General features: G+C 41.2%; 1 protein-coding gene across 1 annotated transcript in view; it reads left to right on the top strand.

Annotated features, from left to right (window-relative positions):
* Nucleotides 1-14,974, top strand: part of Ryr2 (ryanodine receptor 2) — a 466,338-nt gene that overhangs the window by 309,742 nt on the left and 141,622 nt on the right. The window contains exons 57-62 of the mRNA XM_052156653.1: nt 802-879; nt 3,508-3,583; nt 6,402-6,525; nt 7,395-7,510; nt 10,275-10,339; nt 12,703-12,824. Coding sequence (XP_052012613.1) covers nt 802-879; nt 3,508-3,583; nt 6,402-6,525; nt 7,395-7,510; nt 10,275-10,339; nt 12,703-12,824 — 581 coding nt within the window. The remainder of the gene's footprint in view (nt 1-801; nt 880-3,507; nt 3,584-6,401; nt 6,526-7,394; nt 7,511-10,274; nt 10,340-12,702; nt 12,825-14,974) is intronic.

Genomic DNA, 14,974 nt, shown 5'->3' with positions numbered 1-14,974 from the left:
ACTTGATCTTGTGCAGGTAACAACAGCTGCTGAGAGTTCTTGTGTTCAATGGCCAAGTGAGGTCCAGAAGACAACCTTCCTCATCCTCTAGCTCTCAGAGTCCTGACTTTTGTGATACTCTCTCAGCTGTGTGTGTATGTGTGTGAGTGTGTGTGTATCTGTTTGTCCCTGTATATGTATATGTATGTGTATGTGTATATATATATATGTATGTGTCTGTATGTATATATTTGTGTGTGTGTCAGTGCTTGATCAATCATGAATCTATATACTAGCCATTACCCACTGTAAAAGGAGCTTCTCTGAGAGCAGCAGAAATCTATAGCTATAAACATAAATATTTATAATCCAGTTTTGAAAAGCAAACATGTAGAAATAAGGCAAGTCTGATCATTGAAGATTTCCCTGTGAACCATTAAATGCTACCTGGTGAAGTTGTTTAATCTGTGTTTATCCTCACAACTGACCACACATGTGCTTGTAAAGGACTCTTTGTTCCTTGTAGCTAACCAAGGTTGCTAAATCTCAAGACCCCTTGGCTGGGGAAATGCTGCAAGACTTGTGTGCTGCTGACTGCTAATTATTAACTTTTTTAGACTGTCTATTCTTGAGGTATTAAGATTAATTATTTAATCATAAGGGATTGTGAAACACTCAAATAAAAATTAATTTAGGGTGCTCTTGAAGTTATTTTGTTATCTTTACTTCAGAAAACATAGTTTGAAACTTGCATTGTGTTTCTGAAGGCTCTTTCTGCAGTTTTTAATGAGATACTGTGTTCTTTTTAAACAAATCATCCAGGTGTCTGTAGATGTTGCCCATGGGTATAGCCCGCGTGCCATTGACATGAGTAATGTCACACTCTCTCGAGACCTGCATGTAAGTATCTGGGTTTTCACAGTAGTCTCTAAAGCTCACTTATAAAAAGCAAACTGGAATGCTTTCATATTTATTGTACAGCATGTATCATTTCATGGTGATCATATGATGAATCCACAGAGTTCATGTCTATTGCATATTGACCTTTTAGTACCCTGAAAGTTGATAACATAAGTCCTTACAAGTCTTCACCTGTGGTTCCATCCTTCCTACCTCCTGTAGCTTCGAGTTTGCTAAACTGCTTTGGCTTCCAATGGGTTATGTGCTACACCACACACACACACACACACACACACACACACACACACACATACACATAGACACATAGACACAAACACACACACACACCACATACACACACACATACACACACACCACATACACACACACATACACACACACACACATACACATACACATATATACACACACATCAGTTAATTTTGATTGGCATGACTAATGGCTGGGCAGTTCTAACCCTCTGCCCGTCTAGCATACACTTCCTTTCGGTACTCCAGGCCCAACACCTTCTAAATCTATGCTCCATCTTTGTTGCCCTGTTACCTTCTGGGTAGCCCTCTCATAGGGCAACTTTCCCTTTCCACCCACATTTTGAAAGATTTTCCTTCTGCAGTTGTAAATCTGATCTGTCTCCCTCCAAATCATGGCGATCTTCTCCTTCCTCTGTCCCTTGCCAATGCCATCTCAAGGTCCTGCCTTAGTCTAACTGCCCAGCCATTCATTGGCTGTTGGCATCTTTACTTTCCAATCAAAACCAGTTTGGGTCATGGAGCTGCAGCATCTTACAAGCAAACATGAGAATTCCCATGTAATTTGGGAATCCATTTGATCCTCCTCTTGCCCCCATGGTCTGAGATGTTAAACAGAGATCTTCAGCAGTTGGCATTTCCCATTCTGAGTCCCATGATGGAATCTCTTGTTACCCTGCTCCATTCCCCTCCCCAGACATGAATTTTCCTGCTGTGTGTCTTGAGATCCATCTAATCATGTAGTAGATGTCAGGGTCATCAGACTGACTGTCAGAACAGGGATGCACTTGTCTTTAGTTATCCCTATGTTACTTTATGGTGGCCCTGGACTGTAAGCTTGTTGACATAAAAGAGACCCAAGCCATGGACCACAGTGGCAAAGATGGGATCTAGTGTAACATGGCAGCACTACAGGGCATATGGAGGAAGACATATACAATGTACTAGGATCTATACTAGCTGAGGTTTTACGCCTTCACCAGGGACCTTGGTGTGGGCCACTCAGGATGAAAGTGACTACTGTTCAACCTTTTAGAGCTGTTTTCTTGGGCAGCAAAGATGGATCAGTGGTTAAGAACACATGCTTTTCTTGGAGGAACTGAGTTTATTCCCAGCAGTGTTGGCAGCTCACCATGTCTGCATGTCCAATTCCAGAGGATGTGATGCCCTCTTCTGGTCACTGTGACATAAACACACACACACACACACACACACACACACACACATACGCTGTGGGTGTTCTCACCCTTTGTGGGTACCCACAGAAACATACATAAATATAAAAATGCATGAGAAATTCCAGAGGATGTGATGCCCTCTTCTGGTCACTGTGACATAAACACACACACACACACACACACACACACACACACACACACACACTGTGGGTGTTCTCACCCTTTGTGAGTACCCACAGAAACATACATAAATATAAAAATGCATGAGAAAAGAGTTAATGAATAACTATGAATACCACCTTAATTAATGACCACCTTAATTGCTCATTTAAAGAATGCATATTTTAGTTTGTTCATCTGTGGATATTGATCACATTCTATTTGTCCCATCCTTAGCCCTGTGTGCTCTGTGTCACTAGGAGGTATGTTTTGGGATGAATTATTTGAATGAAGGATAAACGCTTATTTCCATAGAGCTTACATTACCAAGTCAATGTAGAACATTAATCTGAGTATGATTAGTGTTAATTCAAGAGAACTTATAAGGATATAAGTATGAACTTCATATGCTGGTAAAATGTTTGGTTTACTCTCTATTCTTGCTTGTGTAAGAACCAATTAAAATGACATTGTAATCTTGACTATGAAAGAACCCAAGAATATTAGAATTTTTTCCCCTCAAAATTCACAAGGCCTCAGAAAAGATCACATGCATGTTTTAAGACTCTCCATTTAATTAGGCAAAGAATGATCTAGTAGTAAAGTCTTTGTTTGTATTAGATTCTTCTTTTAATTATTTAAGAAGGTATGGGTTGGTTTGAGTTTTGAGTTAAAACACAAATTTGTGTTTATGTCTATTTTCTGTTCACATCCATAGCTATTTTGAAGCTTCATTGTTGTATTAACAAAAGACACATTTAAGTATAATGAATAACAAAGGCTATTCCCATTAAATCCACAGTGTGGAGATATTTACCATGTAATTTCTCAAATCATTGAAATTCTATGGAATCAGATTTCCAAGTAAGAGGGTTGTGTTTGACTACATTTTAGGTTCATCTCAGCACTAATATTCTGCTCTCTTGCTTTAAGACATTTCTGTGTGTCCCACCTGAGAAGATAGCTCTGTCTTCGTGTTTACAGAAGCGTCAATTGACTCCTTAATATCTGGTCCATTGTAGGCTATGGCAGAGATGATGGCTGAAAACTACCACAACATATGGGCCAAGAAAAAGAAAATGGAGCTGGAATCCAAAGGTAGTATTTCCTAGAGACCTGTAGTTAAAAACACAAGCGTTTCACTGTAGGAGTATAGTATGCTGATGAAGTAGTTTCTTTTGCTGAAAACTTCACCATACCTTCATTATACAAAAATGTCTCACGCATGCCTACATCCAGATTCCAACAAGAAACTGTGATTTCTTTATTGTTAGTGTGTATTCCTTGTATTTTAATAGTGTTTCTCCCTCCCTCATTGTATCTTAAAGCTGTCTGGATTTATAGTACCCCTAAAATATCTGAATTAGTATGGTAGTGCTGGACACTTGGTTATTAGTGTACTATATTCCTTAGACTCTAAGCACACTCCTCCTCACACCTGACTAGTCCTTTCTTTACACCAACTGTGTTATTGATACTCCATGATTGGGCTTCCTCTTTTCCCACACTCTCTCTAGTTTTATTGTTAGCCCTGGGGATTAAACTGGAGCCTTGTGCACAATTGCCAGAGAACTATCCCCCCAGCCTTCCTTTTATCTTTGCATTTGAGACAAGAGTTACCAGGAGATGTAAGATCATAAACAAACCATGTCACCAAAACAGGCTGCAATGATCTTGCCTCAGGCTCCTGAGTCATAGGCCTTCTTTCCTCCTTTTATTCCTTTTAAATAATTCTTAGATTCATTTTGAGTATTTGTGTGTGTGTGTGTGTGTGTGTGTGTGTGTGTGTGTGAATGCAGTGTCCACAGAGGCAGAAATTGGGCATCAGTTCCCCTAGAGCCTGATTTGTTGTCCTCTGGTAAAGTAGTGGGTGCTCTTAACCACTGAGTCTCTGCAGACTCTTTTCTCCTCTTTACAAATTACCAGTATGCTAATGAAATCCTTTCATGATTTACTTACATAAATATATTATTCAAGCTAATGTATTCTACATGGAGAGTTTCCTGCATTGTTACACATTTGTATACCTATTATGTGTGTGTATATGTGTGTGTTTGTATATGTTAGTTCTATGTGTTTGTGTGTTTCTTTGTATGTTAAGGGTGAAAACACTTAGTGATTCAGCATTGAACTTGAACAGTTCTATTTCTTCTGATTCTGATTTCTTTTTATCATCCCTGCACCGATTTGTAGATGAATCCGCTTTAGAACAACCTGGAGAAAAACACTATGTTGCTCACTCTGGTGTTTGGTGCCCTTGGGGCGTGTATGAAAGTTTAAGGGAGAATAAGAGACCATGATAGAAATGTATATCATTAGGAAAAACAAGAGTGGGATCTGGGAATTTAGCTCCGGACTTCCTAGCAAACACAAGGCCCTGGGGCTAATCCCTAATCATCATGCTAATGATGAGAGAGAGAAAGAAAAGAATAGAACCTGAGGAGTTAAAGTCGTAAAACCTATGCCAGGGCTCCACAATCAGTGACCAGGGCTAGCCTACATCCACCTCTTTCTTTCACAAGTCACAGCAAGTATTGGTGTGTTTCCAGTAGCATCCTGGGAACTCTGCACATCTCCTGGGCTCCCTGTTGAGCCAGCTCCTTTTCTTCCCACTAAAACACCCACACCTACCTGGCCAGTGGGGGAAAAAAACAAGGTGGAGTTATGCTGCTATTTGGAGGGACTCTCACCCCTGGTTGTGAGTTCTTTTATTTTGTTAATGTGACAAAATCTCACATAGCACGGGGTGGCTTCAACTTGAAATGTAGCTAAGGATGAACTCCAACTCCTGATCCTCCTGTCTGATTCCTGGGAGCTGCAATAGAGGTGTGCACTCTCACACCTGAAAGCTTCTCATGCGTTTTAAAATCATACCTATTTTCTGTAAGTTCTAATGATATCCAGGCTCTTGCTAGAAGCTACTGGCTGAAAGCTTTCAACGTTTCAAATGTTCGATACTTAATAGTGATCAACTTTTGATAGCAGGCTTACATGCATTTTTGTATATTTTTATATGCATACTATAATCTAGAAGGTGCCACAAGAATCCCATACCAAAGACATTTTTCTTTTCTCTTTGGATCATAAAAATGAAGCATCACCTTTAAAATCTCTTTAAAATCTCCAGTTATATGTCTATTACCATGCTTCAGGTTTAGGCTCTATCTAACAAAAGAACTGCCTTGGCTTTTTTCCTTCCATGGTGATAGCCTATGTAACTGAAAGACCCCTGATGAGGGGAGACCCTCACTCAAATCTCGGGATGAAACGACACCCAAGGAATTCACAGGAGACCGTTCTTGATGCAAATGCACAAGGTTTATTCGGGAGAAACTAGTGCACTAGGGTCATCTCATAACCAAGCAGGGCTAGAGGAGATCGACCCCCCAGTAACTGGAGTCAGGGGTATTAAAAGGGAAAAATCACAAGACAGGGGGTGGAGGAAAAAGAAAAGAATTCACAAGGCAAGGGGTGGAGGACACAATTCCCCAGGCAGGGGGTGGAGGACAAATTATGCATGGAATGGGGAAGTACAGAATGAGGAAGTCGGGCAATAGTTTATGCCTTAAGGAGGGTTAGAGATTATCTGGAGCAAACAACCTTGGGGTTAAACATTGTAAAGATAGTCACAAGGCTTGTCATTCAGACATTCTTTTTGGTCAGCTAGTTCCTGAAACAGGGTGTCTCAGGATCAGTTAAGCAAATGTCTGCTATTTCCGAGGTCAGGGTGTACTTGACCTCAGAGGCTTGTTAGGGGCCTAAAAACCTTTACATTTTTGAGTTGGGGTCTCTCATAACCAGCACGTGGTGTTTCAAATACATGCATTTTCAGGCTGGTTAGAAGGCTTGTGTTCATTGGCTGGGTGTCACCTCAGAGGATGTGGTGTGTTTCTTTGTTCCCTTGCTCACCTCTCAGGAGGAGGAAACCACCCCCTGCTGGTGCCCTATGACACACTGACAGCCAAGGAGAAAGCCAGGGACAGAGAAAAGGCCCAGGACATCTTCAAGTTCTTGCAGATCAGCGGCTATGTGGTATCCAGGCAAGTAGACGCCTGTCTCATGTGTTTTCCAAATAGTCGCTGGGGTTCCCACTGAAAATTATCTCAGTGGCCTGACTAGAGCTAGGGGCTGCTGCTTAGTCCATTCAAAGTACCTGTGTTCCTGCCTGCTGCTGGGGACAGCACTCAATAGAAGCAGCTGAAGGGAGAGAGAACTTCTTTTATCTCCCAATTCTAGGCTCCAGTCCATCTTTAAAGAGGTTGGTGGAAGGGGTTCGAAGCTTTTAGCCCCAACACCATCAAGAGCAGAGAAAAATGAACGCACATGATTAGGCCTTAGTGAGAGTCTCTCCTTTACACAGCCCCAGAATGATGCAATCTATTAGACTTAGTTTTCTTACATCAATTAGGCTAACCAAGACAGTCTTCCACAGGCATGCCCACAGGCCAGCTCGGTCTAGACAGCCTCTCCCTCTGAGGCTCTTCTCACAAATAACTCAGGGTTAACCAACTCCTGCCAGAGACACGAAGCCCTAAGCTGTTTGTCCTGTAAGTTCCTTTTGTACTTCATTCAGCTGCTTCCCATCATTTCGCAAACTCTGAAGAAAAAGAAAGAGAAGAGAACCACGCCCTCTCATTTTAGCAGCAGCAGTGGAATGGTTCATTTTAGTTTTGTATTAGATGCTAATATTCCTTATGGCACCCCTCCCCTTAGTCATAAGCACTAAGAATATTATTACATTCAATTTTATGTGTAGCTTTTAAAATAAAATTTTATCTTCTGAGATCTCTCTCTCTCTCTCTCTCTCTCTCTCTCTCTCTCTCTGTGTGTGTGTGTGTGTGTATCTCTTACATACACATATACATACCCTGCTGCACACACTCTTCTTTATTTACTTTGGCTTTTCTAGAGGGTTCAAGGACCTGGATCTGGACACGCCTTCCATTGAGAAGCGATTTGCCTATAGTTTCCTGCAGCAGCTGATCCGCTATGTGGCTGAGGCGCATCAGTACATCCTGGAGTTTGGTAAGTAGCTGGGCCTGCGGCTCATCATTCAGGTCTGGCTATTCCTAGAGCAGAGCAGAGGAAGGGGCTGCTTCCACATTCTGTCCATCTCAGTACAAAGGAGAGCGTAACAGCTAGGAGTGCGTAACATCCAATAACCAACAAGCAACTAGAGAGTGGTTGGAATTTGAGAACTTTAAAATATCCACATAGTGTTTAGTGGGCATGCATTTCTCACACACTGACAGAGCTTGGTTGTTTCCAATACTTCCTCTGCTATCCGTTTGTAATGACCTTCCAGCACAAATTTAGTTTTTTTCTGAGTCAGACATCTTCAGCAGTGGGGCGACCAGGTTAAGGATTGTTCGTATTTGAGCTTCTTGGAATTTCTTGTTGTTGATCATTTGTTTTGTTTTTGAGGTAGGGTCTCACTATGTAGCCAGTCCTGAGTTTACTATATTAACTAGGCTGGTCTTTGATTTAAAGAGATCTACTTGCTTCTGCTTCCTGAGTGCTGGGATTGAAGGCCTGTGCCATCACACCCAGTAAGAACAGTATTTTAATACTGAAAATTTGAAACACTCTGGTGGTGAGAGTTTCATCAAGAGCCTTTTCATGCCACTGTAGGGTAGTTTTAGGGGGACAGAGAAAGCTACAAGTTAGAGCATTAGCTACTTTTTATGTTTCTTCCCTCGTTTTCTCCCTCCCTCCCTCCTTCTCTCCCTCCTTCTTTTTTTCTCTCTCCCTTCCTTTTTTTCTTTATTTCTATTCTAGTTTTATTTCTATTGGTGTGGTCATGTTCTCACCAAACCTGTTCATATTTCTTAAAATATTTAATATAGCAGAGTATATTTCTTACACTTTCTGAAATATTGCTGTTTTGGCTGTGTATAACACCATCTTGATTAATTTTACACAAGAAAGTCCCTCATAAAGATATTTGTAAGCTAGTAGACTGGAGGTGCAGGCCCTGAAATACCAGCTACATGGGAGGCTCAGGTAGCAAGACTGCAAGTTTAACTTATTGAGAGCCAGCCTAAAAACAAAACAAAACATCAACAAAACACACACACACACATACACACACGCACACACATACACACACACACACACACACACATACACACACATACACACACAAACACACACACATACACACACATACACACACATACACACACATACACACACATACACACACACACACACACACACACACACACCAGGAAGAAGGCTAGAGATGCTGCCTGCTGGTAGAGCACTTGCTGGGTTCTTTGTTCTATCCCCAGGACCAGGGGCAGTGGGGGAGGGAGAGCAGAGGGAAGCCAAGTATAAAAAGCAAGCAACTCCCCAAAACACAAAAATCTTTTGTTTTGATATAATAAAACATCACCTGTCTTCCATAAAAATTACTCTGAATTTTACCTAATATTTGCTAAGATTATATCGTCATTCCTATTTCTAATTGCAAAAGAATTTTTTTTTCCCTAGCATGAGTTGGTTTGAGCCTTATACAACTTGTATTCTTATGTTCAACTCTGAGAGTTTTAGTTCCACACAAAGCTCTGCATATTGACAGGGCTGCTTAGATTGCTACTACCTCTCCTGTGTATCATGCACAGACCTCCGTGTGCTGAAGGAGGTAATGGAGTCACCTTCCAAGCCAGTATGCTGATGCTGATCATTCCGTGACCTGTGTCTTTACGCTCTAAACCTTTGGGGAACTGAAGTGGTTTTGTTTCTCATAGCAAATCCTCTTTTGACAGTTCTTCTCAGGCCAACTTGGTCTAGGCAACTCTCCAGTTGTGACTCCCTTCCCCGTGGCCTCTGGCTGTGTCAAGCTGACTGAGGACACTGACCAGCACCAACGGCCAAGGTGCTCTGTGCCCAGAACCCTCCACACGAGTTGACCTTTGCAACTGTCTAATTTGGACATGATTGTTTTTGTTTTAAAGAACTTGTGTATTTCATTAGGTTGCTGAATTTAGCCTGTATACTCGTGTTTTCTGTTTGGTTTGGTGGGATGATACATGTAGGCAGGCTTTTTTTTTTAAATTTTTTTTTTATTTATTTTCTATATTCTTTGTTTACATTCTAGAAGCCTTCCCCTTTCCCAGTCCCCGTCCCCACCCCCCTATGTTCCATAAGTCCTCTTCTCTCCATCCATTCTCCTGTCTTTCCCCCTCCCTTTTCTCTGTCCTGGTACTCCCCTACAATGCTGGATCAAGCCTTTCCAGGATTAGGGCCCTCTTCTTCCTTCTTCATGGAAATCATTTGATATGATAATTGTATCTTCAGGATTCAGAGCTTCAGGGTGATATTTTCCAGGTCCATCCATTTGCCTAAAAAATTCATGAATTCATTGTTTTTAATTGCTGAATAGTACTCCATTGTGTAAATACACCACATTTTCTGTATCCATTCCTCCATTGAGGGATATCTGGGTTCTTTCCAGCTTCTGGCTATTATAAATAAGGCTGCTACGAACATAGTGGAGGATGTGTCCTTATTGCATGCATGCCGGGGAATCCTCTGGGTGTATGCCCAGGAGTGGTATAGCAGAGTCCTCCGGAAGTGTCATGCCCAGTTTTCTTAGGAACCACCAGACTGATTTCCATAGTGGTGTACCATCTTACAATCCTAAGTGAGGTAACGCAATCACAAAAGAATGCACATGGAATGCAGTCATTGATAAGTAGGCAGGCTTTTTAAGTTCTGTGTTTTGGAGGGATTTCTTTAAATGTTGGATGTTCACCATGGACCTAAACTCTCTTCCTGTCTACAGATGGTGGCAGCAGAAGCAAAGGAGAACATTTCCCGTATGAGCAAGAAATCAAGTTCTTTGCCAAAGTACAGTATACAACTTACCATGTTTCTGTTTCAGTTCTATACTTACAAACTAGGCCCATCCGATCATCACTACTGTTGAGAATACACATCTTTATGAATGCTACTCTCACTACAAGTCTACACTCTGGCTCAGAAATACCTCATGACTCATGGGAGACAGGTGTTTGTGGTGTTCAGTACTTCCCAACGCTCATTCAGCTCTGCCCAACATGTTCCTCAAGCAATTTACTTATGCCAAAGAAAAAAAATTCTAAGTTCTAATTCTTGTGGTTTTCTTATGTGAACTATAAGATCTCAGTTTCCTAACATTCTGTACATGTTCTCTTAGCTAATGAGCTTAACTGCATATGAATGCATAGCATATACATATATTTCTTTGGCCATAAATTCTGTGTTGTGGAAAGTCTCAATCTTGCTCTTTCACAAGCTAAGGCTCAGAGGATAAACTGATCATAGGAAGAGTGTAGCCTGTCATTATTATCGATATCATTTCATAGGAACGTGTCAAGGGCTCTCCCTATTGCTGGGGAAGTCATTTCCTTCAACCAAGGAGGGGTGGACAAAAGACAGAGCAACCAGGCCCTCAGGTCACTTACTTCCTAGGAGTGTGAGGAAGCAGACTGGCCTGGGGACTGACAGAGATACATTAGTATTCTTAGGCAAGTGTGTCTCTTGACAATGCCTTGCAGTTAAGCTGGAGGCTTACTGTGACTGACAGTTTTCTACCAATATACTTGTATTGGTGATAGTTCAGATAATTTCTATAAGCACCACACTTGATAGATTTTCAAATGTCATGCTTCTTGAATGCTTAGCAACCTTTGGTTATATTTTCAGAAGCACTCAGAGTTTCTTCCAGTCATCCAAAGATGTGGTTTATGCCAGGACGCATACTGTTAGTAATAGATGGATAAATGATAGATTGATAGGAGAGAGAGAGAGGGGGGGGAGAGAGAGAGAGAGAGAGAGAGAGAGAGAGAGAGAGAGAGAGAGAGAGAGAGAATTGCTAGATAAATAGATCAGTCATTTCCATCTAGCCACTACATTATTGCAATTCCCTCTTGGTATCCACGTATCATAATGATGTGTATGCATGCCATGAATATACTTTTAAACTGCCTATTTATCCACCACTCCTACTTGATGTTTATAGATATTTAATGTGGCTTAATTTCATCCTCCATTTTGATCAAGTATTTGCAATATTCCAGCCAGTATATTTAGGCTCTTATAAAGACTTTAAAGAGAGCAATATTATGTAAATTGTGTAGTCATTCAGTATAACTGTTTTATGCTGCAAGGTAGGAGAAAAACACTATATCCAGCAAAATAGAGCAAGTACTAATTCTAGAATTCAGAAAATAAGTACGTGGATATAAAAATCCAACTTTGATTTTTGCTTTCCTTTGCCTAAAAGGCAGAGAGAGAGAGAGAGAGAGAGAGAGAGAGAGAGAGAGAGAGCACTCTGTCTAAAATTATATGTACAAATATCTTGGAGGGGTGGGGATTTATTTTTGTCCAATAAGATCAAACAGTACTGCCCACCCAGTGCAGCAGCCCTGAGCAGAGGTCTGCTGGTAAGGAGCATGGAGGCTGGGAAGTGTCATCACAGGCAGGGGATCGCCTGTGCTGAGATACAAGGAAAGTACACTGGGCTGGAGAAAAAGAGTCCAAAGTACAGAGTCAACCCAGGGGAGTGGGCTAAACCTGAACACAACAGGGCCTCTGGCTTTGAGAAATGACAGATTCCGTGTACACTGTGTGCTTTCGAGTGGGCCTTTTGTTCCATTTTTCATCATTCTACATCTACAAAGCATCAATGATGGGGCAATCACACACAGTAAACAGTAGTACAAACAGGACAATACCACACCCTTGGCAGTTTTCACATATAATAGTGACCCACTGTCCACTGAACTGCATTTTATGAACACTATTATATATATCTCAAATTGAGAAGATAAGGAGAATAATTCTGAACTGTTGAAAACTGTGTTCCTAGTAACTATCTCCCAGCACATCCTACTGTCTCCCAACCACATGCTCATACATGTGTACACATACATATATATAGATGTTTGCTCACATGCACACATGCATACATGCAAACATACACACATGTGCACATGCATGCATACAAACTTGTACATGCATGCATGCACACATGTGCACATGTATACATACACAGATGCACACATGCATACATGCACATGCATGGGATGGAGCTGACAGAAGGGATCTAGCTGTACCCACTGAATCAGCATGGGTGCAGTATTGCACAGGGCTCTCTGTGTGCTCTGAGCTCTGGTTATTCTCCCTCTCATACTACACTTCATAGATAACTTTCTCTTCTTCTATTTCAGGTTGTTCTTCCTTTAATTGATCAGTATTTCAAAAACCATCGCCTGTACTTCTTGTCTGCTGCAAGCAGGCCTCTCTGCACTGGAGGACACGCATCCAACAAAGAGAAGGAGATGGTGACAAGGTAAAGAGCTATAGCCTTAAAGCTTTATATTTGATTTCTTTGTGTTTGCACGTGGGTCAGAGAACCAGCCACAGGATGTAGAGCAGGGGAGAAGAGTCTCCTCCCCTCCCCCCTGAGCCTAACGCTAAGTGTGTAGAGGTTCTGTGAGTTAACACATGTATATGTTAGAGACAGATCTTCTTTTCATTTTGCCATTTAAATGTAACGCTAACAAAAGAAATAAAATACCTTTCAAGACAAAATAGTTAGGGTTGCTATCTTTAGGTATCAGCACAAAACCAATCCAAGAAGTCTGGGAAGGAATCTCCAGACTGGTGTTCATGAGAAATGTTAATAACATTTTCTGTACAATATTTTCTTTGAATTTTTCTTGACAATCTAATATTCTGATAGCTTTTTAAAAAGGAAGGCAAAGTCCTACTTAGACACTTTTAACTTAAACTTTTTAAAAATTAAATCATAGCCCCATCATGATAATGGGAAGAAACAAAACAAAACAAAACAAAAAAAAAACAAAATGTGGCATGCTTTTGTGATATTCTCTTGTGCCTTTCAACCCGGTGTCCTAGAAACGCCTTATTTGCTTTAACACTGACACTCTTCTTTATAGATTTTTTTAAAATGTGGGGGTCTACTGGATTCCTGGGGTGTATTTTCTTCAAACTCTGTTAGGACTCAGTCCATATGAACATTGATGGCCATGAAGATCTCGGGAACCACATTGCTCACCATTCTCCCAAGCTTTGGGAATATATCTGAGCAATATTTTTGTAAACGAGAGTAAACTATTTGAAGAGCCCTTGCTTCTCTTGGTCTTGACTTCCCTGCCATGTGGTGATCTATCAGAGAGAGTGAATTGTAACTAGGGGGACCAACATCACTGGTGGAGAGGACTGAAGAGTCCAGGCTTGAATAATAAGAGAGGGAGGAACTAGCTGGAGTGTCCAGCTCATTTAATTTTTATTACCTAATTCCCTGACTACTCGATATCACACTGCACACATACACACTGCCTGTCTATTTGTCTGTTTGTCTGTCACTTTCTCTCTGTGTCTCTGTGTATCTGTCTTTCTGTCTATGCCTCTCTCCTCTCCTGTCTGTCTGTCTGTCTGTCTGTCTGTCTGAATGTCTCTGTCTCTCCTTAAATACTGACCTCCCTGTGAGGTTGACAAAACACACTACCGTGCACAGCAGGATCAGGGGCAGTGCACAGTCACACCCCACTGTGGGATTGCACCCCTTCCAACTCGGGCATGACCTCCTCCCTAACTTCCCTAAGAAGGGAAGGGCAGTCTTGAAGAATTTCACACTAGTGCTCTACAATGTCTTCAGTTCCATGGCCCTGTGGACTGGGAGAACACACAAAAAGCTTGAAACCCCTGAGGCACCCAGAACCCACAGAGCGTGATGAACCCTGAATCTTCTGGTCTTTTTGTGGTCACTTAGCTGTTTGTGACAGAAGCCTTGTTCCCCAAAGCTGTTGGTGATTTAAGGATCACACATACGAACATACGGGCGCATACACACACACACACACACACACACACACAGCCATAATAGAAATAAATTATTTCTTAATAGTGCTTTAGTATCTATTATAAGAAGTTAATCTTACAGGGAAAATTCATGCCTAAAACAGTAGATAAGATAATGATAAATTAAGGTGTGTAGATAGATGTAATATACTAAATAGTTAAAAATAATGATGGCTAGAGATATCTAATTTAGGGAAATTATAATAATAAAATGCATTTAAAATGTTATTAGCCCAACTCGTAGAAGTATCTACCTTTTCATATTTATACTATAAGTAAGAAGTAGATACTTCAACTGAGGTGCACAGATGGAATATCTGAGATCTTCAGATGTCTGAGTTTTACCAGTTGAGTTAAATATATAAGTAAAGTGAATGAGCAAGAAGCCCCTGGGGCTGTGGAAATGGCTTAGTGCGTCAGAGCATGTATGAAGTCAGAGCATGTGTGAATCGTGCAGAGGACCTGGGGTTGGTTCCCAGCAAACACAGTAGGTGGTTGACTACCATCTGTAACTCTGCCTCCAGGAGGCCCACACCTTCTTCTGACTTCTTTCAGCACTTACACTTTGTCTGTGTGTGGGCTTGTGCATGCAGGGACACACAGACAGACAGATAG

Source organism: Apodemus sylvaticus, chromosome 14 (genome assembly GCF_947179515.1).
Source record: "Apodemus sylvaticus chromosome 14, mApoSyl1.1, whole genome shotgun sequence".
NCBI classification, from domain to species: domain Eukaryota; kingdom Metazoa; phylum Chordata; class Mammalia; order Rodentia; family Muridae; genus Apodemus; species Apodemus sylvaticus.
Note: the sequence above shows the minus strand (reverse complement) of the source record. Positions and strands in the feature narration are given on the sequence as shown.